The sequence below is a fragment of the Apodemus sylvaticus genome, chromosome 16, assembly GCF_947179515.1.
Source record: "Apodemus sylvaticus chromosome 16, mApoSyl1.1, whole genome shotgun sequence".
In the NCBI taxonomy this organism is placed as follows: domain Eukaryota; kingdom Metazoa; phylum Chordata; class Mammalia; order Rodentia; family Muridae; genus Apodemus; species Apodemus sylvaticus.
Window position 1 is genome coordinate 64016468 of NC_067487.1, and position 23997 is coordinate 64040464.

The following is a 23997-nucleotide window of genomic DNA, read 5'->3' on the forward strand; positions in this document are numbered from 1 at the left end:
CGACGCGGAACTGCTGTGCGGCGCTTGCGCTCCACTCGACCTACGTAAAGAGCTACCCTTTCCCGTTCCGGCCTGAACCAAGCAGGCTCGTGGACCAGAGACATCCAGGAATTAAGAGTTTTTTGGAACTTGGGAGGTCGCGGACGGCTGCTCCGCGGCTGTCATCATGGTAAGGAGGCCTCCTCGGACGCCGGCGACGAAGGGGCTGGGGTTAGCGTGGTTGAGCTGTCGGGGAGGGAGGGCCGTGGTAAGCGGAACTGAGATGCTGTGTAGGGAGATGTAGCTGCCGCGAAGGAATGCTTAGCTTCTGGACCCGGAACACAAGTCTTGGAATGAGACAGTTCACTGTTAAATCCCTGATCTTGCTACCGTGGCATCAGTGCCAGCCTAATGGAATACAGTTGAGACTTGTAATAATTGTATAATCGCATCACACCCTTTTAATGCTCAGTATACTATATTCTTAGCAAAAAGCCAAACAGCGAATGAGTTGGGGAACCAAACATTCTCTTTATAAATGAATTGCCAGACCTGCCATTCTTATTATACTGAATAGTTCTCTTCAAAGTGGAATGCCTTAAATCTTCTTTGTAGTTGCTGCAAAGTTTATGTGATAGTAATTGAAAACAACACCTATAATGATTTTATTACCTGGTTTTATTTTCTGAGCTGGACTTGGCCTTTGTACCATGGGGGTGGGATTGTTTGTTTGCCTTTGTGGGTTCAAATATAAATTAATGCTGATTATAGTTTCATTGCTAACAATGAGACAATTAAAAATGCAAAAGGGATCCTATACAGTACTGACAACATGCAAAATAATACACCCACTTTGTAAGACAGTTTCCATACAAAGATCTGAATTCAACTATAGTTTTGCAGCTTTATTCCTAATCACTAAAGGAAAAAAAATGATCAAACCAAATATATATCATATGGTCAATGGATAAACAAATAAGTTTGTGTCCACCCACTGGGATATGATGGAGCACTATAAGATATTTAAGAACTGGTATACACAAAATGGATATATTGTAGTTGAGAGAAGCCAGATACAAAAGGACATATGTCCTGTAGATTCCACTCACTGGGCAAAGTGAACCATACAAATATAAGATTGAAGATGGGGAAAGAAGACCCTAGAGTAGCACAAAGGAACATTTTGTTGTCATCCTGAATATGATGGGTACAGAAATGTATAATTGGCCAGGAATTACAACTACATACCCACAACTAAAAATGGTAAATTTTCTTTTATGTAAATTGTATTTTAGTAAAATAACATTTTCTAAATAAAAAAAAGAGTAATTTACCTTATTGTCTAAAGAAAAAAGAATTAAATCCTGTAGTAATCTCATGTTTTTAGTAGATTTTGGATAAATCCCTTCATTAAATAGTAGCTTTCCCTGAGAGTCATGCAGGTGTAAACACATGAACACTGTCCGAGGTAAAAATATATTTAACTTCATCATATGAAAATTTTAGAATAATCTTATCAATGCTTGCAAAAATTAAAGTAACATTTTTTAAATCATTACAGCCACAAAATGAATATATTGAATTGCACCGCAAACGGTATGGATATCGTTTGGACTACCACGAGAAAAAGAGAAAGAAAGAAGGTCGGGAGGCCCATGAGCGGTCAAAGAAGGCCAAAAAAATGATTGGCCTGAAGGCTAAGCTCTACCATAAACAACGCCATGCTGAGAAAATACAGATGAAAAAGACGTAAGTGGTCCCATCTACCTCTCATACTCAGGTAGTAATCACTAAGCACACCAAGCACACTCTGAATCTCTGTCCCTTCTCGTAGCATCAAGATGCATGAAAAGAGAAACACCAAGCAGAAGGATGATGAGAAGACTCCTCAGGGGGCAGTCCCTGCCTACCTGCTGGACAGAGAGGGGCAGTCCAGGGCAAAAGTACTTTCCAACATGATTAAGCAGAAACGAAAAGAAAAGGCGGTAAGCAATAAAAATAAAAAAATATTTTTCTTTTTTTCTTTTTTCTTTCTTTCTTTGTTTCTTTCTTTCTTTCTGCATGAGAGAAGTATCTGAATTTGAGTGTCAATATTTGTCTCCAGTTTAATTTAAAACGTTAAGGGTAACTATTCCATTATTGGGACATTGAGGTCTTAGAATGTTTTTGTGTAGTTTTTTTTTTATTTCTGTTTTGATGAGGATTTAAAGCTTGTTTGTTTTTATGTGTGTGTTTACCCATGTGTATATGTGTATTTATGACAGCACATGATGCCGAATAAGACTAGAAAAGGATGTCAGTTCCCCTGGAACTGAAGTTACTGACTGCTGTTAGCTACTGTGGGTGTTGGAACCTGAACACAAGTTCTATGAAGAACAGCAAGTGCGCTTAACAGCTATTTCCAGCCCAATTTTGTAAATTTAGTTTGATAGAAACTTGCTGTCTTGTCACCAAGGTTGATGTATCCCGGTTGAAAGAACTTTTGTTTTGTTTTGTTTTGTTTTTTGAGACAGGGTTTCTCTGTGTAGCCCTTGGCTACCCTGTAACTCACTCTGTAGACCAGGCTAGCTATCTGCCTTTCAAGTGCTGGGATTAAAGGCATACGCCACTACTGCCCGGCACGGTTCAAAGAATTTTAGAATTTAAGTTTGAACTAAATTTATCAGAGGGAGCTGTGGATATAGCTCAGTTGATGAGTATTTGCCTAGCATGTCTGTAAGCCCAGCACATGGGGGACGGGGAGGAAGGAGAATCAGAAGTCTAAGATCATTCTTGGCTACATAGCAAGTTTGAGGCCAGCTTGGTCTCCATGAGTCCTAAGCCATTAGAATCATACATCTTAGCCGGGCAGTGGTGGTGCACGCCTGTAATCCCAGCACTCTGGGAGGCAGAGGCAGGGGATTTCTGAGTTCGAGGCCAGCCTGGTCTACGGAGTGAGTTCCAGGACAGCCAGAGCTACACAGAGAAACCCTGTCTCAAAAAAAACCAAATCCAAAAAACCGAAAGAAAAAAAAATTAACTTTCATTTAAAAGTTAATTTAAAACAAATTCAATAGTTAATGACTCATTACATTTGAAAATCCCTTGCTATTGTAGAGAAAAACTTTGTTTTTGCCTTGCAGTGTCGAAATTGATTCCAGTAGAATTTTCCCTCTTACAATTACTGTCAAAGTAGCTAAAATTCTGTCCCAATACAAAAAGAACATAGATATTTTTAAGCTCCTGTGAGTAGATTTAAGAAAGCCAGTAGGAAAATAACACAGTATTAAAATCTTTGTCAGTTTGTAAATATCCTACTGAAGACACCAGTGTATATCTACTCAGTGACTATATTGAATTAGTCTGACTTCAGATAAAAGAGACTAGAGTCCAGGGGTTATAAATCATTATTAGTGGTAATGCACTGTGAAGTGATGACACATCCTATAACCCATGTCTTAGTAATATTAGTTTAGAAGTCTCTCTACTGCCTTACAATGCTATAGCTTTTTGGGGGTTTTTTGTTTTATGTGTCTGTTTATTCTGGGGCACTACAGAGCATATGATGTTACTAGCAGTGTGTGTGTGTGTGTGTGGGTGTGTTTAATCTTCATTTCCATTGCCATGGTAAAACCTTTCCCAATTTCCCCCCTCCCCAAAGACCCCCCAGCCGCTCCTCCCTCCCCCTGCCTCCACGTATATGCCCCTCCACCGGACACACTTCCCCCTCTCCCCCTCAGTTTCCCTTTGTTGGGGCCTCTGTTGAGCCTTTATCTGACCAAGGACCATTCCTCCCACTGATGCCTAACAAGGCCTTCCTCTGCCACATTTTTGGCTGGAACCATGTGTGCCCCTTGGTTGATGGCTTAGTCCCTGGGAGTCTTGGGGTGTCTGGGTGTCCAAAATCTTGTTCTTCCCACGGGGCTGTAAATCCCTTCAGCTCCTCTGGACCACCCTCTAGCTCCTCCATTGGGGACCCCATGCCCAGTCCAATAGTTGGTTGCTAGCATCTGCCTCTGTATTTGTAGGACTCTGGCAGGGCCCCTCTGGAGACAGCCATGGCATGCTCCTTTTTGTACATGCTTGTAGTCCTTGTTACTAGCAGTCTTAAAGTCTATTTTAGGGGAAAATACAAAGAAATGAAGTGGAATGAGTCCTCTCATAGTCTGCTTGTAATTAGTAACAAGCACATTGTTTAACAAGCTTAATAGGTGTCTATCTTAGGTTTGGAACAAGGTATGAAGAGATTTTATGTTAACCAAACCATTTACTTCATGTGCCCGTGATATCCAGATATAGCTGGTTTGCCAATTATGGCTTGTGAAGAGACAGCACAGACTTCTCAAACAGTTGAACCACAAAAGTGTGTTGAATGGTTGGTTATGGGAAAGTGAATCTTTTATATGACGAAAAAACATTTGACTTATCTTTTTTGTTGTTGTTGTTGTTGTTACAATATAAATCTATACTTTTAGGGAAAATGGGAGGTCCCTCTACCCAAAGTTCGTGCCCAAGGAGAAACAGAAGTATTGAAAGTTATTCGAACAGGAAAAAGAAAAAAGAAGGCCTGGAAGAGGATGGTTACTAAAGTCTGCTTTGTTGGTGATGGCTTTACAAGAAAACCACCAAAATATGAAAGGTTCATTAGGCCAATGGTAAGTCTCTATGGAGTGTGGTGACGTACTGTCAGCCCCTTGGAAAGATGGAGAAAGTGCATTACAGTTTCCTGAAATTACTAAAATTGGTGTGAAAAACAGCTTGGACAACATTTTGTGCTTTTTGTTAATTTAAGTAATTAATAGGAATTACTTAGCATTTTTTCCGTGAATCTAGGCTGACACTTAACGTCAGATTCATAATAGATTTGACATTTTATATAACACATTGCCAGTGAATTCTTGTATTTAAGCATGATGCATTAGACTCTTTATTTTATAGTTGTATTTTCCTTATTCAGCAAGTAAGCTGCTATATGACTGAAGTGGTAGGCTTCAAATACAGGCCTTTATGACAACCATTAGACAAAGGAACATTTGCTTACAATTGGTTTTAGCCAAAAGACCAACATGATCGGACTTGTTCAGCTGAGATTTAGTGAGGTAAATGTCTTTTGAGAACATTCTACATGTAATTAAAGGGGCAATAAAAGTAGCTAGATTTCTCTTGAGAGCAGTATGATTATCTCCAGAAAACTAAGCTCTCCCACACCCCTTAATTTCTCCTCCTGCTTTGAAAAGTATGGGACTTACTTTTTCTCAGAATCTTTTATTTATTTATTTGTTTGTTTGTTTATTTGTTTAATTATTTATTTTTTGTGACAGGGTTTCTCTGTGTAGCCCTGGCTGTCCTCGAACTCAGAAATCCACCTGCCTCTGCCTCCAAAGTGCTGGGATTAAAGGCACGCGCCACCACTGCTGGCTCAGAATCCTTTTTGAACAGGAATGCTGGTGCTGTTGATCCTAACCCTCTGAATAATTTGAAATAGATTCAAATGCTGTAGTCACTGAGAACAGCTGTGCTCACTTGAACAGTGGTTTTCCCTTCCTTCCCCAGCCCTGTTCAGTGACTGGCCAGAGACGATGTGGCTGCAGAGCCCAGGGTGGCCATCCACTCCTGGACTGTAGATAGCGTGATTTGATTTTGTATTCATAATCTTTGGAGTCCATTTTAGTATCTTTTTTTCTTTTAGAGAGGGAAGGTTCTCACGAATACTCTAAGCTAAGCATTTAACACCATTTTCCTTCCATTTCTGCGTAAGTAAAAATAAGGCTAGACTTCGTAAAGTTCTGAAATTTAAAATACTGTGCTCACAGGACCCCAGGTGACTGGGTGACATCTGTGTAACAGGGTCCTTGACTCATGTTACTACCTACATAAGGCTGAGAGCCTCCAATCCCGTTTTCTTCTCTATCTTTCAAGGTGGCTGAAGTGTTGCCAATCCTGAAATTGGAACTTATAGGTTTGGTCCTATTTACCAAATATTATTTAATCTGGAAACAAAACTCGAGGCTGTTTGTAGACCCTTGTTTCATTCCTGGAGGGCTTTTCTGTGGCAGTCATGTATAAATGAGCCATTAGTGAGCCACGGCAGTGTCTGTCATACCAGTCCTTGAGTAACTGTGATGAGCAGACAAAGAAAAATCCAAGTGTTGACGTGACCGTCTTACTGGGAAAAGTATTTTGGATTGTGTATACTTCTTCCTGTAGAAATGTATTTCCTCTGATGTTTTAAGACATTATTCATCCCCTAGTAGAAATAATTAGAAAAGATGAGGATTCTAAAGACCCTATTCACCATTTAGAGATAGATATTCTTGTGTTTGATTTTTAGGGTCTGCGTTTCAAAAAAGCCCATGTAACACACCCTGAGCTGAAAGCTACCTTTTGCCTGCCTATCCTCGGTGTGAAAAAGAACCCTTCATCCCCACTATACACAACCTTGGGTGTGATCACCAAAGGTACAGTGATCGAGGTCAATGTGAGCGAGCTGGGCCTCGTGACCCAAGGAGGCAAGGTGATTTGGGGTAAGTAAAAGTTTGAATCTGGGGTTGCTTTTCCAAGGTCCTAATGCAAACACTTTTCTGAGTGTTAAAAGTATATGACAATTTTCTAATATAGAGGAACTTCGGAAGTTGGGCCAGTTTAGTTCCTACTTTTATTGCCCATATTATCTACAAACTTAGATGTTTGAAAATGAAGATGTTTTAAAATAGGTGTTACACTGATTTGAAATTCACTTATAAAAAAAGTCAATGAGAAAGTAAACACTATTGTAATGTAGTAATAAGATGGAGCTGGCTGCCATTGGTAGACATAAGCTTTATACAGCTTGATCTTGAATTAGCTTATCTTCTGCTCATTTCTTATATGAATATGGTATTTAGCAATGTTCTGAAGACAAAAGTTTTCTTCTTTAAACTGATTTTTTGTTAACCTCCCTTAGGAAAGTATGCCCAAGTTACCAACAATCCTGAAAACGATGGGTGCATAAATGCGGTCTTGCTGGTTTGACAGTGACATACAATTCATTCCACTCAATACCGAAGACTACAGTCAGGAAAACAACATTGCTGGGATCTTTCTGAACTACCAAGCAGCCTTACCATGTGAAGTCATCAAGAAGTATTTATTAAATTGTAAAAGAAAATAAAACACTGCCGAGTTTTACAGTTGGTCTTCAGTTTGGGGCATAATGGTTTACATGTTAATAAAATTTAGTGACTGAACAGCAAGCATACAAAGCACACTGAGGACTAGGTATGCAGCAATGCAAGTCTCATTACTTGAAAAGTAGGTTACTTGAAAAGTGTAGGTTAAAGTTTCCGGAAAGGTCAAGTAGTTCCCATCTCGTTGCCATTAATCCTAACATGTGGAATATTTTAAACACATGGTAATGTTTAAATTCATAAAATATTACATTAAAAGTCTGAGAGAAGGTAAATTAGATTAAAACATTTCACAAATCAGTGCTTTCACTCATAAGACCTCATGTAGTACTTTGAGTAGACTAAAGTTACATCCACCCTTTTTCTCTATTCTAAAACTAGGGAGTGCACTTATACTGCAGCCACAGTGTTAAACACTGGGTTAGGTAACTCCACCACGTACCAGCGACTTGAGATGTGGCAGCCGATTACATGGAAAGGCCATGACAGTCCACATTCTTCAGAGTGTCTGTATATTATTTTAATTTATAGTCACTATATTGCTTTAAATTGTTTATTTTTTTAAATCAACTTTCATGATACAGGCAATGTGATTGCCTTTAACAGAATCATTCAATGTCTAACAATATCTGCACATCTTCATGAATGAAACTCAGAAAGTTTAAAACACAAGACTAAAAAACAATCACAAAATATAGGTTTAATTACTATTTTAAACATTAAAGGGAAAAATAACCTAGGAAAGAAAGAAACCGTAAGTTCCCCATAAAACTTGGTACTCTGAGTAATAGAATTCTTTTTAAAGCTTTAGAACATACAAAGATAATAAAGGAAAAGGAAGGGTAGATTCTTGGAAATGACTGACCAGCGAAGACAGAATCATTTCACTTTCTTATAACTAGATTTTAACATTTTCTATCAATTAAAAATAGGCAATGTGTATTTATTTGCCTAAGTTACAGAGAAAGGAAACCTGACTTCAGGTAATCAGTGGATATTGCTGAAGTATGTTTGCTTATTTTTTTTAGGATTAAAACCAGCCAACTGTCTTATACTAAAAAGGCATGGCAGGAAGTATTAAAACAAACATGATTTCCATAACAGACCACACCCTAAACACCAGCTTGCTGATGGCCATAAAAGGCAAAAGCAGCTGCTCTCTAAAACACACAGGAGGAGTATTAGTACAGGTTAGTTATTTACTCAAAGTTTGTTCCAGATTGCTGGTGTGAGCACAGCTTAGCTAATTCCAAAGGAAAGACGACCTCTAAAGTCACACACCACTAGGGAACACTGGTCACCTGTTCAAAGCAGACCATTAGTGACAGAAGTCCTCCTTAGTCTCTGCAAATCGATGGAAAAAGTAGACACACGAGTGGAAGAACGTGACCACGGAGAAGACTGACATTCTAAGTCATGCCATTTGATTTTATTTAAAAAAAATCATAATAGAATCTCTTCAAAAGTTTTAAAGGACCTTTACAATAAAATTCTTAAATAAGTTTTTGTGTGGTCTAATAGTTTAAGTTTGAAAGTAGAACTAAACTTCTGGTAATACTCATCTGCTATGTTACATAAGGAAATATATATGTATATACACCAGAAGGTAGCTTCCTTTTCCACAATCAAGACTCTGAAACAAAGTACCAGTTTACAAGAGACTACAGAACAGGACTTGAGCACTCAACAAACAGCTTCTTGGAATCACTGCAGTCCTCATGCCTTGCAAAAGCTACATTTGTTTAGATTCCCTACTTAACATAAATTTTGTTACAAATTTTATATAAACATGTTACTGAATATGAAAGATTTTTCCTGTGATCTAACTTTTCCTCTATGATCTATACAAACTTTAACTTATGTCACAGACAACAAGTAACAAGTTATCTTGTATGCAGAACAATGTTTTAAAACTGCTTTGAATCCCATTTATATCAAACAAGATTAGGAAGTATAAGTTTATACTGCTAGTACCCAGTGTGATATGTTAATATTTTTAACTCTAGAGACTATTCATACATTGAGCTGCCAGTGAGTGCAATCTCTTAAAAACACTCATTTAAAGAATGTAATATTAGGGGAATAATAGCCAAAAAAAAAAAAATTTCAAGACAACATACCAGAAATGTTTAAATGTTAACAATGAAAACTAAGATTTACATTTCTGAATCTTAACAGTTACTTCCCCTAGTTGAGATATTAACAAATTTCTCTAATTGTGTAAAACAGCATCAACATTTGGCAAATTCACTAGTTAATCATATCTATTTTATAACAGCATTTACTGGAAAAAATGGTCAAAGTATAATTTTCACTCAGAATGAAATTATCTAACATCTAACCAAAATTAAAACTACAGGTATGTGCAGGTGTTCTGATTTTGTTCAAGGGTTTGCTATTTAGTCTGCTGCGTAACTAATTAGACTTTTCTAAAATACCAACATCCCAAAATATAAGACATGAACTCACCAAATCAACTGACTGAAGACTGAATGGGCTCAACACAAACTTGCAGCACTTCAAATCATGATTCATATTCCCAACATTTCTCTCACAAGGTTCAAGCTGTTTCAAAAATTGGTCTCAAAATAGTCTAACGGAAATACAGTCAAGCACTCCTGACCAATTCTCTATGAATTCTAAAAATAACTGTTTCGTTCATTTTAAAATCAATTGCCATTAATTTTTAAAAAAATTTTTTTTACAAAATATCAAATAGCCAGGTGGTAGTGCTGCATGCCTTTAATGCCAACACTCAGTAGGCTGAGGCCAGCAGATCTGAGCTGGACGTCTGCCTGGTTTACAGAGCAAATGCAGGATAGTCAACGCTATGCAGAGAAACCCGGTCTTAAAAAGTCAAATACTCTTGCCATAGCAATAACGAATACAGGGCAGCCCGCGCCATCCCAAGTACAGGACAGCTCGACTCTCTCCATCTAGGTCTAAAGGTGGTTGGATATCACTCTAGACCTATTCAAAAATGGAAACAAGGGTGTAACTGGCAAGCTGGGTGGAGGTCTTTTGATAGAAGAATCACAGTGACTTAGACAGCAGTAGAAGGCGTGGAAAGGGGCCTATACTTCTGCACTATCTGTGATCAGGATCACAGTCCAAATTAAACTATATGCTAAATTCAATTACTTGAGGTGTTTAAAAGATAAAAAGTGTATTCAAGCTTTCCAGCATCTGCAAATATATAGAGAAAAAATGATAACAAACTAATAATTCAGGTAGAAGTATTAAATTTAAATTAAATTTTAAGTTATGTACCCACATACCACAGTAAAATCTTTAACAGTACTATTAACAACAGATATGCGGTCTAAACTACTACTCACAGACTTGAACTCCATTTATAACTAACATTAAATAACTAAAACAATCATCTTCATAAACCACTGATCATCAATTTCTATGTTTTATTCTCTTACTTGATGTTATATTTAATTAACTGACACATTTTGTTTAGGTATGCCTACACTTAAAAGATGGAGATTGGTTTTGATACTAAGATAAAACTTTGAGAACCCTTAACACGTTTTACCATTAAAACCCTTAGTATAAAAGCTTCCTATGATCAAAGTCGAATAGTTTTTTAAGTTGTATTTTTAAAATATTAATGATTAGCTGCGCCACCTGCTGAAGAAAAATATGACCTGGATTTCCAAAATTGACACATGGGTCATAAATAAAAGTTACTTACAGAAAACAGCCTGAAAAATGAAAAGAATGGCAAATCCTTGTTCTAAAGGAAAGAGAAAACCTGCATCTGTAAATAAGTTCAAATTGGAATTTTAGAATTTGTCCTGTGCCCCATGCTGTTTATTAATTACTGTGGTTTAAAAACAACAACAACAACAACAACAACAACAACAGCTTTTCTCCTCCACTCAGGTGAGCTTGGCTTTCTTCTTGCCAGGTCCCTTATGCCCTTTGGCCTTCCTTCTCAGACTGCGCCTGTCTACTACAGGAACTTCCACTTCAATCTCCTCTGAGCTGCTATCCACGGCTTTCTCTGCTGACTGTGTAAACTGTTCCAGTTGCTCAGAAGACGCTTCAGATTGCTCCTCTGACTGGTTCTTCTGTCCTGCATTTTGTGGAAGTGGCACGTCTTCAAGTTCTACCTCTATCAGAGAACTCTGAGTAGCCGAGGGTTCCTGGCCCTCGGGTACTCCCTCCTCCCCCTGGTCTTCCACTGAGGAAGTAGTGTTGGGTGATAAATTCTGAGAGACTGGTTCTTCAGGAAATTCTGCTACCACAGAATTTGGAATATCACCATCGGACTTTTCTTCATTTGATACAGTGGCAACATTGTCTGAGCTTCCCAAAAGTGTTTTCTTTTTTGAAACTGGGGACGGATTTTCTTCAGTATGTCCTTTATCATCAGATGGGCCTTGATCAGTCAACATTTCTGAGTCAGTAACAGGTAAGGTCTGGGAAAAAACACACACACAAGGAAAAGCTCAGTAAACCGTTTTACAATGCAATTCTAAAGTGAATCATTCTCAGTGTCCCTAAGCTACTAAGTGAAGAACCCATGCTCATCAGTTTTGTTCAGTGTGAGGACATTATTTTAAATGCAACTCAGTTTCTTCAAAATTGTTTCACAGTTTAATACAATAAATTCTTATAAGAAATCTTTTTGCCTGAATAAGTATCCAAGAATGTGTAAGCTTCAAGATTGTACCAAATCAATTGCCTCTAGGTTTGGGTGTTGCTAGATCCAGAAGGAAGAGTCTTTAGGGACAACACTGCCACCCTCACTAAGTGCCAGAAGCTGGCTGCTACAGGCTGGACACACTGAGGAGAGGTAGAGATGGAGACTCATCAACTCATCAGACTTTCCTTTGAGGGACTGAAACTTCATTTTCTGGGAACTGCAAAAAACTCTGGGTTATCAAAAATGGTGAGGGAACAAAATTTACTTCTCTGGGAAATACACACACACACACACACACACACACACACTCTTACTTGGTGAAAAAGCCAGGCTATAACACCTTTATTTTTTTCTCCTACAGCTTATATATCCTAGCAAAACCTTTCAGGCAATATGAAAATTACAATGTGGTTATACTCTTTACATGATTAAACATTTTATTTATCACATGTGAACAAAACAAATTATTCCCAAGAACATTCCTAGTGTAAGCAAGCAAGCTACTTTTCTCAGGCAGTTTCTCTTATTGGCAGGCTAGAATTTGCAGTTACATAGAGAGGATCAATCATTATCTTAGGATTCTTATTAAAAAAATTTTTTTCAAGAGAATCACAAATCACCAACAATTTTTTAATAAATAATATTGAGCAAAAAATATGTACAAGAAATTAATCAATGCCTTGACCACCAACCCAGCTTTATCAAGAAAGGCATGTCATCTAGTTGAAATGAAAACTTCTGGTTTGTTTGGAAAATCAGTTAAGGTCAAATGATGATTGGCTGGGGCACACAGGTGAAAGGATGTTTTGCTAAAACAGACACGTGAAAGAATATTTCCTGAAGCAAGACACAGGCAAAAGGATGTTTTACTAAAGCAAATGAAAGGACGCATGATATTAAGAAGGAATATAAAGATAACCCAACATATGGTGGACGACGCTGGATGGTATTGGTACGCCTTGCCATTCCTTACTGTTCGTCATTTGTCATGACTTCATAGAAAGAAATGGACTGGAAAACTTCTGGTGGTGTTCTGGCAGCTTCTTGCCACTTCCACAGAATCAGACTGATCGTCAGAGTAAAGTGGAAGTTTCTGGGTATGTCAGCTGATACAGACTCACGTGAAGTTTTGCTGTTTGGAGGGAGTATAAAATAGAACTAAACGGACAGTGACAGCATGCTTGCAAAAAGCTTGCACCTCTTTGTTGGTCTCAAGTCATCGTCACTTTCACTGGTCTTCACTTTGTTGAGAAAGGTATGGTAGAAAATGTCTTCTGGTGTCCCTGTTGGTCCCGGTTGATCCTGCTAAGTTGTGCCACCGTTGGGTTGTGCCACCACTGGGTCGTGCCACCGCTGCTGATTTGTGTTTGCTCTCCTGTCATGAGTGAACTGGACTGCTGGTATGCTGACAATTGGAGACTGAAATAGCCCCCAAAGAACTACGTCTAAACAGCACACAGCAGAGCCTCGAGGCTTCTTCTGGATCAACCTGCCTTTGCTGGTTTGTGAATGTTTGTGAATGGATGGAGCTGCTGCTTCTGCTTTGTGCAAACTGAGCTTTTGATATATCTTGACAACTAAGATTGCATCTGTTCCAAAGAGCTATTTCTAAACAGGTCCACTTCCTCTGTATCCTAAAAACCCTTCTTTTCCACTACCTTTGGTGGGTGGTGGGCTAGAAGGAGGTTAAAGCATTTAAGAACCCTTATAAAAAGTAGGTTTTTAAAAAAATCTAAGCCTAGTACTAATCAGGTTGCCACTGTTCTTATTCTCTGACCTCAAAAAAAAGTCCCTCAATTATTAAAAGTGTGCCTTTGTTAGCTTTAAATTGTTCCCCAAGATTTTCTACTTCAAAGCCACTAACAAAAACATCTAACCTGACTTTACTAACAATCTGCATCTCTAAGTTCTGAGGCTGGTATGTTGTAGGATATTTAATCACACTGTGAACCCCAAGACTATGAGCTGGAAAAACCTTGTTGTATGGCTCAGTGCTAGGACACACCTTTAAACTAAGAGGCAAAGAAAGTCAAGCTTAGGTCAAGAGGCAGGGCAAGCACCAGCTGACAGAAAGGAACGTAAGTAAGCAGAAAGAAGGGTCTTGGAGTTGAAGGGTCTTTAAGAGAGTATGGAGTAGAAAGGTCGGCCTGGTGCTTGCTCTGCCCCCTGAAGGACTGCATGCTAGGGTGGAGGGCCTGGCAGGCTCTCACCACAGCCTCTAGCTCCTAAGTCTTCATTGGTAAAATTGAACATTTAGGATTTTGTTTTCAAAAACAACAGTGGTGGTTAAATCATTACTCTGCTCCATCAACAATGCTTGAAATAGATCAATTGCAATACACTGCCCAGTGAGGGGACAGAAGCCCTTAGAGATGTCACACAACTCAATGAGTATAAGGGAACACAGAGTGCAACTCCACAGCAGCATGAAGTCCTCAGGACAAGCAGCCCTTCGGCTCCGCCTCTCTGAGACACACCCATCGTGACTGAGTTATCCTGGGCTATCCAGTGGGCCTCATTCGTGAGTTCTAAAGCTGTCTTCTGTTGTTCTTACACAGACTGAAAGCTAGGTCTGACTGGTTACGTTAGACAATAGTAATCAGGTGATGGAAGATTTATCCATCAGCTTCAATAAGACACTTAGAAAGCTTTATTATACATGTCCTTTAGCCAAAAACTGAAATATTCCAAACTAACCAAACTCATTTAAATATTCTACCAAGTTTTTCTTTAGTCTTTGTACTGAACTTAAAACAGACAAAATGATTGTAGCAGTCTTAGTCAGTGCATACAATATTTGGTAAACCATGTGTTTGATTTTGGTTTTTGGTCTATTTGTTTCCCTAATCACTTCCCTAAGTCTGTAAAAGAGAGCTCATTTAGTTACCATAAAGTAGTTACAATATGGAGTGGAGTAGAATTGAACCTTGAAAGGCAAATATAAAAACTTATGTCTGAAATAAAAATCTTCCTAAAGGATGCCATGCTAGGGGAGAGAGAGGTTCTGAATCCTCTCTCCTCTGCCTGATGGCACAAACACTGGCGAGCTTTACTAAGAAAAGTGAGGCAAGGTCTGTCTTACCTTGTCTAGCGTGGCCTCAGGCGCTTTTAAAGACTCTGCTGCCAGTGGAACAGGATTCCCAGGCTCTCCGCTGGAATTAAAAGGTGGAACTTTTAACTCTTCTTCAAGGCCCTCACTGTTGGAGTCCTCCTCTTCAGTGGTAAGTGAGGGCTTCAGGGTGGCATCCATTACCTCACCGTTGACAGGCTCCAATGCAGAGTTCTGCACCAAGAGGGAGGGAAGACAGGATTTGATTACAAACTGATCATTCAAGAGAGGTCCATTCTCAGTCCCTACTTATCACCCACCAACACTCACAATACATGTAAAACAATATAAAGTACCACTTAAAACTTAGATACTAGGGGTGGGAGGTGGGGCTCTGTGTCAGCATGGTAAAGAATCCAGAGACCGAACTTTCCTACGGTTCTCTGGTGACAGGGCAGGACAAGGATGGCCAGGGGTTGCACAACATGGATCTAAGATTCAGTGAAAAGATCCTTCTCCTTCTATCTAGTCCTTCCTACAGGACAGTCATAGAATGAACTTTTCAGTAAAGAGGCAATAGAACTTGGTGAGACTTGATACCAGTTTTATGAAACAATGCCGGCTCCTCAGCGACATCAGGGCTTGGCTTACAGTTTACCATGCCAGAGAGAGGTGTGCTACCAATCCTGTAAAACTCTACTTGCTTCTTACTGAGAAAACAAATTCTCCAGCCTCACTAGGCTCCATCAGTGAACCCAAACAATCAGTTTTTTGCCCCATATTATTAAAGTACAGAAAAATGGACTGATGGTATAAACCTTCCAACTTCTGAGATGGTCTTCCAATGTTTATCAATTTACATCTATTTAATGTTGAATATTTCTAATTCATAATGATAGTTAATAATCAGAAAGTATACCATTACCATTTTAAAAAAACAGAATGTTAATGAACAATGACTGTTCAAAACTAGATCCAATACAGGATTCCTGAAAACATATATAAGAAAACTTTTCTGGCTGGGCATGATGACATACACCTTTAATGACAGCATTTTAGGGAGACAGAGACAGGCAGATCTCTATGAGTTCAAGGCCAGCCTGGTCTACATAGCGAGTGCCAGGATAGCCAGGGCTCTGTAGGGAGACACTGTCTCAAACAAGCAAACCAAAAACAAAATGCAAAGTTTCCAAACAAGTAGACTTAACTGTTCCAAAATAAAACTGTTCAAAAATAAAAATTTTCAGGGTGAGCTTGGTGGTGTGACTATAATCCTAGTACCTGGAAGACAATGGAAGGACGATCCCAAGTTTGAGGACAGTCTAAGTAAGTTTAAAGGCAATTCTAAGGCTGGCCTGATTACACAAAAAGAGATCGAATATTTTCTATCATTAATATGTCTTACTTGTACTGGCTCGTTTTAGCTTGTACTTGGCACAAGCTAGAGTTATCAGAAAGGTACCTCCCTTGAGGAAATGCCTCCATGAGATACAGCTACAAGATATTTTGTCAATTAGTGATCAATGGGAGAGGACAAGCCCGTTGTGGGAGGTACAATCCTGGGCTGGTGGTCCTGGGTTCCAGAAGAGAACCGGCTGAGTAAACCATTGGGGGCAAGGCCGTAAGCAATATCTTTCCACGGCCTCGGCACAGCTCCTTCCTGCCTCCAGGGTCCAACCCCGCTAGAGTTCCTGTGCTGACTTCCTCCAACGATAGGCTACAAGCTGGAAGTGTAAGGCAAATAAACCCTTTCCTTCTTAACCAGACTTAATAAAAAGCATTAACCAGACTGAGAAAAATGTTAAAGGGAAGAAAATCTGAAAGACAAAACAAGACAGAACTGTGGTCACAAAGTAAGAAGCAATGAAAAAGAAAATGTCAGCCCTTCAAGTTTTAGATTTGAGAACAGAATGAACAAAACAGGAAAGCAGACTCAGCGTGGAGGAATTACGATGTCTCAGAGGTTGCAGAGGACCTGTGCTGGTTTCTAGCTCCCATGCTATGTCACCCAACCATCTGTAACTACAGCTGTGCAGAATTCAGCACGCACTGGGGCTTCTTTGGGCCCCTGCATGCATACACACATGCTCACACACAGATATACCAACATCTACATAATTAAAAATGCATATGAGAAAAAAACGGAAGTATTAATCAAGATGACAGAAATTAGTAGTGGGCAAGTGACTAAAGATCTAGACCTGGGATTGGGGAGATGGTGCCCTTGATAAGGAACAATGGTATGCAAGCAAGACAACCTGAGTTCAAATCCCACATCCACATAAAAAGGTGTAGACATAGCTGTTTGTTCCTGTAACTACATCAATAGGAGCCAGAGACAAATGGATCCTAGGGTCGCAGGTCAACCAGGTTAGCCAGCAGAGCTAGAAAAAGAGCAAGCTTCAGTTCAGTAAGACACCCTGTGTTAAAGTACTAAGGCAAACAGCTACAGAGGAAGATACCCAACACCCTGCTCTGGCCTATGCATGTGTACATGAGCATATGCACCTCTCACCCACACTACCAGAGGCAATGAACCAAAGATCAAACACAAAACACTGAGTTCCCCAGAATGTATACATTAAGAAAGAAAAAAAATATGAGTCAAATATACACAGAAACATGGACACATACACACCGCCAGAAAACTAAATAACCTTAGCACTCAGTTACCCCGGAAAAGAGAATCCACTGGAATTACAATGGCACTGTCACCGAGGAGCTGTAATAGCATATGCTCACTGTCTTGCTGGATGAGACAGGTTACATTATATGTACTAACTGTCTCACAGTATACTACATTATATCATAAAGGGGCAAAAACTATATTTAGACTTTTCCCCCTCAAAAGTGGTTTTATTTTCCCCAGTTTCCTAAAAGAAAAAATGGCATTTTATAGTGTAATAAGGTAGAGGGAGCAAAAGCTAAACTATACTGACTTAAGGAAACTGTCAGCGGTGCTGTTCCAGAGGACACAGATTTAATTAGCAGCACCCACATAATGACTTACAACTGTCTGTAACTCTAGTTCCAGGGAACCCCAGGCTTTCCATTTTGTTTTTGATTTTTTGAGACAGTATCTCTCTTATTTAGTCCTGGCTGCACTAGAAGTCACTATGTAGACCAGGCTAGCCTCAAAACTCAAGAGATTCCTCCAAAGTGCTGGAATTAAAGGTGTACACCACCTTGCCTGGTCCTTCTTTTGACCTTCAAAGGCAGCAGGTGCATACCTGCTGCACAGACATACAGAGGCAACACACCCATACACATTAAAAATAATAATAACAATAAAGAACACTGTTGGGCAATGGTGATGCACACCTTTAATCCCAGCACTTCGGAGGCAGAGACAGGCAGATACAAAGTGAGCTCCAGGACAGCCAGGGCTACACAGAGAAACCCTGTCTCGGAGGGGTGGAAAAAACCCAAAAACCTGGTGTTATTATTATTCTTATACTGTATATACTAGGAGAATAGGCAAAAGATTTTCCAAGAAACTCAGATGCATATGAAACAAGGAACCAGGAATACATAAGCAAATGACCGAAGATATCAAAAGGAAAGACAAACAGGTAAACTGAGGAAGAGCATAGGATAATAAACATAGAGAGTTCAAGTATGAAGTTTGATTAGCTTCCATAGCTACAAAAGATTTAGTTATTTGTTTTGTTCTGTAACTACTTTACTTTGCTTTTGAGGAAAATCGGTTGTAGTTTAAAAAAAAAAATCCAAATAACTCTTCCTTTTTTTTTTTTCTTTTTCTTTTTTTTTGGTTTTTTGAGACAGGGTTTCTCTGTGTAGCCCTGGCTGTCCTGGAACTCACTCTGTAGACCAGGCTGGCCTCGAACTCAGAAATCTGCCTGCCTCTGCCTCCCAAGTGTTGGGATTACAGGTGTGCGCCACCACGCCTGGCCTAATTTCTATTGTTCTAATAAAAGTAAAGATTGCCTGGACGCTAACTGGCTTCAACATTTGTGTACTTATTATGTGTATTTAATTCCACCTATCAGTGTGTATTTAAAATGCACTGAGGGATCTTACTATTTGCCTGAACTACATAAATCTCAGCCAATATATAAACTTTCTCAACCACCAACCACAATGTCTAAACCATGCTCTTCTTTCTCCAACAGTGTACAGTTAAGGATGTTTCCTTCTAGTTGACTCCCCGTGGTTTTATTTAACGAGTGACATCATACTTTGTCCCCATCTTGTTTCTGCAGGCGTGGCTGCGTTTGCAGAGCAGGCTGTGCATCTTGATCACTGATTTCATCCTCACATTCAACCACTCTCCGCTCGGGTTCTTCTTCAAGGCATGCTTCTGCACTCTCTGATGTCCGCGCGGCGTTCTCTACCCTACAAAACAAACCGAAACCATTCTGTTTTTCCTTACTATGGATCAAGATAAAATTTCAAGGATCCATGTTTAGGGACAGTACAAGTGACATAATCAGGACCGCTGGTATAGTCAAACAAGAACTGTACAATCCCAGTCCTTTATTTTGAAAAGGGTAAGGGTATTGCTAAAATAATCCAGCCTTTCTTGGGATTCACAATCCTCCTGCCTCGGTATACTAGAATCCCTTAACAAACTAACATTTTAGATTCAGTAAATGTTATTCCATCAACTTTAGATCCTGAAGGTACAAAATTAATCTTTGCATCCTGATGAATTTATTATTTTCTTGCCTATTTAATTAAAAACATTACCACCTTCTCTATTTAAACTAGACCTTTCATCTATTTTACTGAAATGATCATTTTATTTCCAGCACTGTTAGTGCAAAAATCACAAATACTATCTATAATCATAGACACTTCTTATTTGATATATGCCCTAAGGACTTGATATCATACTTTACAGGTAATTGCTCATCATGTTCACGGCCACTTCAGAATGGATAGTGAAAATGTACATATGTACCATGGATTTCCATTCAGCTATAAGGAAAAATGAAATTAAGTGAAAGGAAGGAAGTAGAAAATATATACTGGGTTGGGTTGAAAGCTAAAGGCTTTCATGGGCTCCTCAGTGCCTAGTTGGCAGGATTGTTTGGGAATAATTAGACAGTGTTGTCACTGGGGTGGGGTTGACACCACAGTGATTCCCAGCATGCTCCCTGCTTCCTGCTTGTAGATGGGGATGAGCCCTCCCTGCCGCTCCAGAGCCCTGCCTCCTGCCTCCTGCCATTCGGAGATGGACTTCTATCCTCCGGACTTTAATCTCCAAACGAACCCTTCCATTAAGCTGAGTCTTCCATGGTCTCTTATCAGAGCAACAACAGAAAAGGAACAAGCAGCTGGTACAAGGGCGAGCTACTGTTGTGACAAACACAACTATGTGTTTCTTTATTTTGTTTTGCTTTGTTTTTTAGGAATATGGAAGACTTTGGACTAGGAAAATGGTTGAATGCTTAAGCAGAGCCTAGCCACTAGCCAGGTGAGAGCTTGGAAGACAGTAGTGCAGAAAACAGCGTGGACTGTGGAAACCCAAATGGAGAATCCCGGGGACAATCAAACAGTAGCAGTCTGGCCAGATACCACTCTGGTGATATTTCGGCAGAGTGTGACTACCTCCTGCTTCAGTCCAAGAACTTGCCTAAGACGAACCTGAAAACTAACGGAATAATTTCTTCAGCAGAGGTGATTTCAAGGCAGCCTAATCTGTCTTGAAATCACTGATAACCAACCACTCTGCAATGGCGTTACTAACAATCACTCATATGCAGTTTCACAATGAAAAAGTACAAGTGGAGAAAAAAGAAATACAAACTACACAGTTCAAAGAGAAAAGGAACACCCCGAGACACAGTGCTACAGGACATGGAGTTTTTCCCTGATGGTTTCGGTCTTGCTTAAGTCCAGTGTTTCCTCACCATGCCCCATTCCTCCCTCAATGCATAGTCTGTGTCTGTATGCTAAGCTATATAATTTGTTTTTTGATTTTTAATTTTACAGAGGTTACAATTGCCTTGAGATTGCCTTGAGTCTCAGAGTGTCCTTGAACTTTGGACTTTTAAAGTATTGAGACTAAAAATTTACGGTGACTTTTTTTTTTTTAAAGAATTACTTATTTTATGCATGTGAGTACACCATTGCTGTTTTCAGACACACCAGAAGAGGGCATCAGATCCCATTCCAGATAGATGTGAGCCACCATGTGGTTGCTGGGAATTGAACTCAGGACCTCTAGTGCTCTTAACCACTGAGCCATCTCTCCAGCCCTTACTGTGACTTCTGAAGTTGGATTAAATGCACTTTGCATTATGATTTTGGTGAGAAGACAATGGTGGTCGTTGCATAGAATGTGATGGTTTGAGTGAAGATGATCTCCGTAGGTTATAAATTAGAGACAGAGTTAGAGAAGTACACAGGAAGAGTTGGAGGGGAAATGACATGTGTGTGCTAGGGGTGGAGTGGGGTGGGGGTGGTGCACTGTTAATCCCAGCCCTGGGGAGGCAGAGGCACTGGGTCTCTATGACTTTAAGGCCTCACTACACAGTGAGTTCCTGGACAGCCACAGCTGCACAGAGAAACCCTGTCTTAGAATTAAAGTGTGGGGGTCTGGGTTCAATACCTAACATACCGTGCAAAAAGAATCAAAAACAAACAGATAGCAGACTAGATGGAGTCCACAGAGCAGAGCAGGACAGCCTTGGAGCTACGATGTCTCTCTTAACTCTGCTTACAAAGTTGTATTTATGTTTAAAGCCCTGACCCCAAAGGAACATGTGGACAGTGAGAGAGGACATACAGTACACACGTACACACACACACACCTTTAAAAAAAAAAAAAAGATCACAAATTGCCCTGAGCACACTAGGGTCCCAGGGCCCCAGAGGCAGCTTGACTCCCAGGAGCTCAGACACACCCAGGATCTCAGGATCACAGGATCACAGAATCACAAGATTACAGAGACAGCTTGACTCTGAGGAATTCTGACACAACCAGGAGCACAGGAAGGATACGCTCCAGTCAGATACAGTGAGGGCAGGTAGCACTAGAGATACCCAGATGGCAGGAGGCAAGCATAAGAACACAAGCAACTAAAACCAAGTTCACTTGGTATCATCAGAACCCAGAACCCAATTCTGAAAAAAAACAAAAAAAAACCAAAAAAAAAACCAAACAAAAACAAACAAACAAACCAAAAACACTATAAAAAAAGCCGGGCGATGATGGTGGCGCATGCCTGTAATCCCAGCACTCTGGGAGGCAGAGGCAGGTGGATTTCTGAGTTTGAGGCCAGCCTGGTCTACAGAGTGAGTTCCAGGACAGCCAGGGCTACACAGAGAAACCCTGTCTCGGGGGGAAAAAAAAAAGCCAAAAAAAAAAAAAAGAACCCAATTCTCCCACCATAGCAAGTCCTGGACACACCATCACACCGGAAAAGCAAGATTCAGATCTAAAATCACTTCTCATGATGGAGGACTCTTAAAGAAATACAGGAGAACACAGGTAAACAGCTAGAAGCCCTTAAAGAGGAAACACAAAAATCCCTTAAAGAATTACTGGAAAACACAATCAAACAGACGAAGGAAATGAACAAAACCATCCAGGATCTAAAAATGGAACTAGAAACTATTTAAAAAAAAATCACAAAGGGAGACAACCCTAGAGCTAGAAAACCTAGGAAAGAGATCACGAGTCATAGATGCAAGCATCACTAACAGAGTACAAGAAAAAGAAAAGAGAATCTCAGGTGCAGAAGATACCATAGAAAACATTGACACAACAGTCAAAGAAAATGCAAAAGCAAAAAGCTCCTGACCCAAAACATCCAGCAAATCCAGGACATGAGAGACCAATCCTAAGGATAATAGGTATAGAAGAGAGTTAAGATTTACAGCTTAGGGGCTGGAGAGATGGCTCAGCGGTTAAGAGCACTGACTGCTCTTCCGAAGGTCCTGAGTTCAAATCCCAGCAACCACATGGTGGCTCAAAACCATCCTTAACAAGATCTGACACCCTCTTCTGGAGTGTCTGAAGACAGCTACAGAGTACTTACATATAATAAATAAATAAATCTTTAAAAAAAAAAAAAAAAAAAAAAAAAAAAAAAGATTTACAGCTTAATAGGCCAGTAAATATCTTCAACAATATTATAGAAGAAAACAATAACATAAGGATTTCTTTATTCCAGAATTCTGGGTTCCACAGCCGTACACCGCACAGGGTTAGAGGACTGTGGACCACGAGTGCCAAATTGCGACAGCTTTTATAAGTTTACTACAAAGCCAGCGAATCACAAACCAATCATTTCTTAGCACAAAGAGCCCGAGAAATGTGAGCCAATCGTGACAGCTTTTATAAGTTTACCACAAAGCCCTCAACTCACAAACCAATCATTTCTTAGCATGGAGAGCCCACAAAATGCGAGCCAATTGATCTGTACCACTCCATAGTTCTTAGGCCAATCAGTTTAAATTATCAGAGCCTGAGCTCAGAGGACCAATTAGTTTCCTATTTTCTTGAATATCTATAGCAGCATGAACTCCTGCATAGGGATAATGGCGTAAGCAATTTACAGAAGCAAGATAAGCTTAGCGCATTTCCAGTTACCTTATGGGGCCCGGATCACCTATTCAAGGCCTTTCTGCTAGCTCTAAACAAAGGGCAGGCTCTGGAATGTGACGTTTTACCTAGTTTTCAACAAAGCAAGATAGCATTTTAAACTTCTGACTTCTTGGGGTCATTAGAGTTAGGCTGTATTATTTTCTATCCTTTCATTAACAATTAGTTTTCCTTAATATCTCTTAATATGAAAATTAATATTATCAACATATCCTAATCGATTGAAATTTAAAAATATGAGGTATTAGAAATTTGTTGGCTGCTGGGCAGTGGTGGCGCACACCTGTAATCCCAGCACTCTGGGAGGCAGAGGCAGGCGGATCTCTGAGTTTGAGGCCAGCCTAGTTAGTCTACAGAGTGAGTTCCAGGACAGCCAGGTCTACACAGAGAAACCCTGTTTCGAAAAAAACCAAATCCAAAAAAAACCAACAACAACAAAAAACCCCAACAATAACAAAAAAAGAAACTTGTTGACTATCACCCAGTGGTCTCTAAACTGGTATGTCCAATATTGCACACTTCATCTACACTTTGTACTTGTTTATACATGACAGTGTCTTGCTGTGTACCACATAATGGTCTTGAAATC

The 23997-nt window shown here is 39.7% G+C and overlaps 2 protein-coding genes across 2 annotated transcripts in view; one reads left to right on the forward strand and one right to left on the reverse strand.

Moving 5' to 3' along the window:
• The first annotated feature begins 46 nt into the window (after positions 1-46).
• On the forward strand, positions 47-7125 carry Nsa2 (NSA2 ribosome biogenesis factor). Its single transcript, XM_052159937.1, has 6 exons — positions 47-169; positions 1541-1728; positions 1814-1964; positions 4434-4613; positions 6290-6482; positions 6902-7125. Exons 1-6 carry the CDS (start codon positions 167-169, stop codon positions 6967-6969), a joined length of 783 nt encoding a protein of 260 aa, XP_052015897.1. The 5' UTR covers positions 47-166; the 3' UTR covers positions 6970-7125.
• Positions 7126-7433: 308 nt separating this feature from the next.
• The window catches only part of Fam169a (family with sequence similarity 169 member A), a 58147-nt gene continuing 41583 nt past the window's right edge, over positions 7434-23997 (reverse strand). The window contains exons 11-13 of the mRNA XM_052159933.1: positions 19033-19189; positions 14867-15067; positions 7434-11557 (exon numbers count right to left, since the gene is read on the reverse strand). Coding sequence (XP_052015893.1) covers positions 11015-11557; positions 14867-15067; positions 19033-19189 — 901 coding nt within the window. The 3' untranslated portion in view covers positions 7434-11014. The remainder of the gene's footprint in view (positions 11558-14866; positions 15068-19032; positions 19190-23997) is intronic.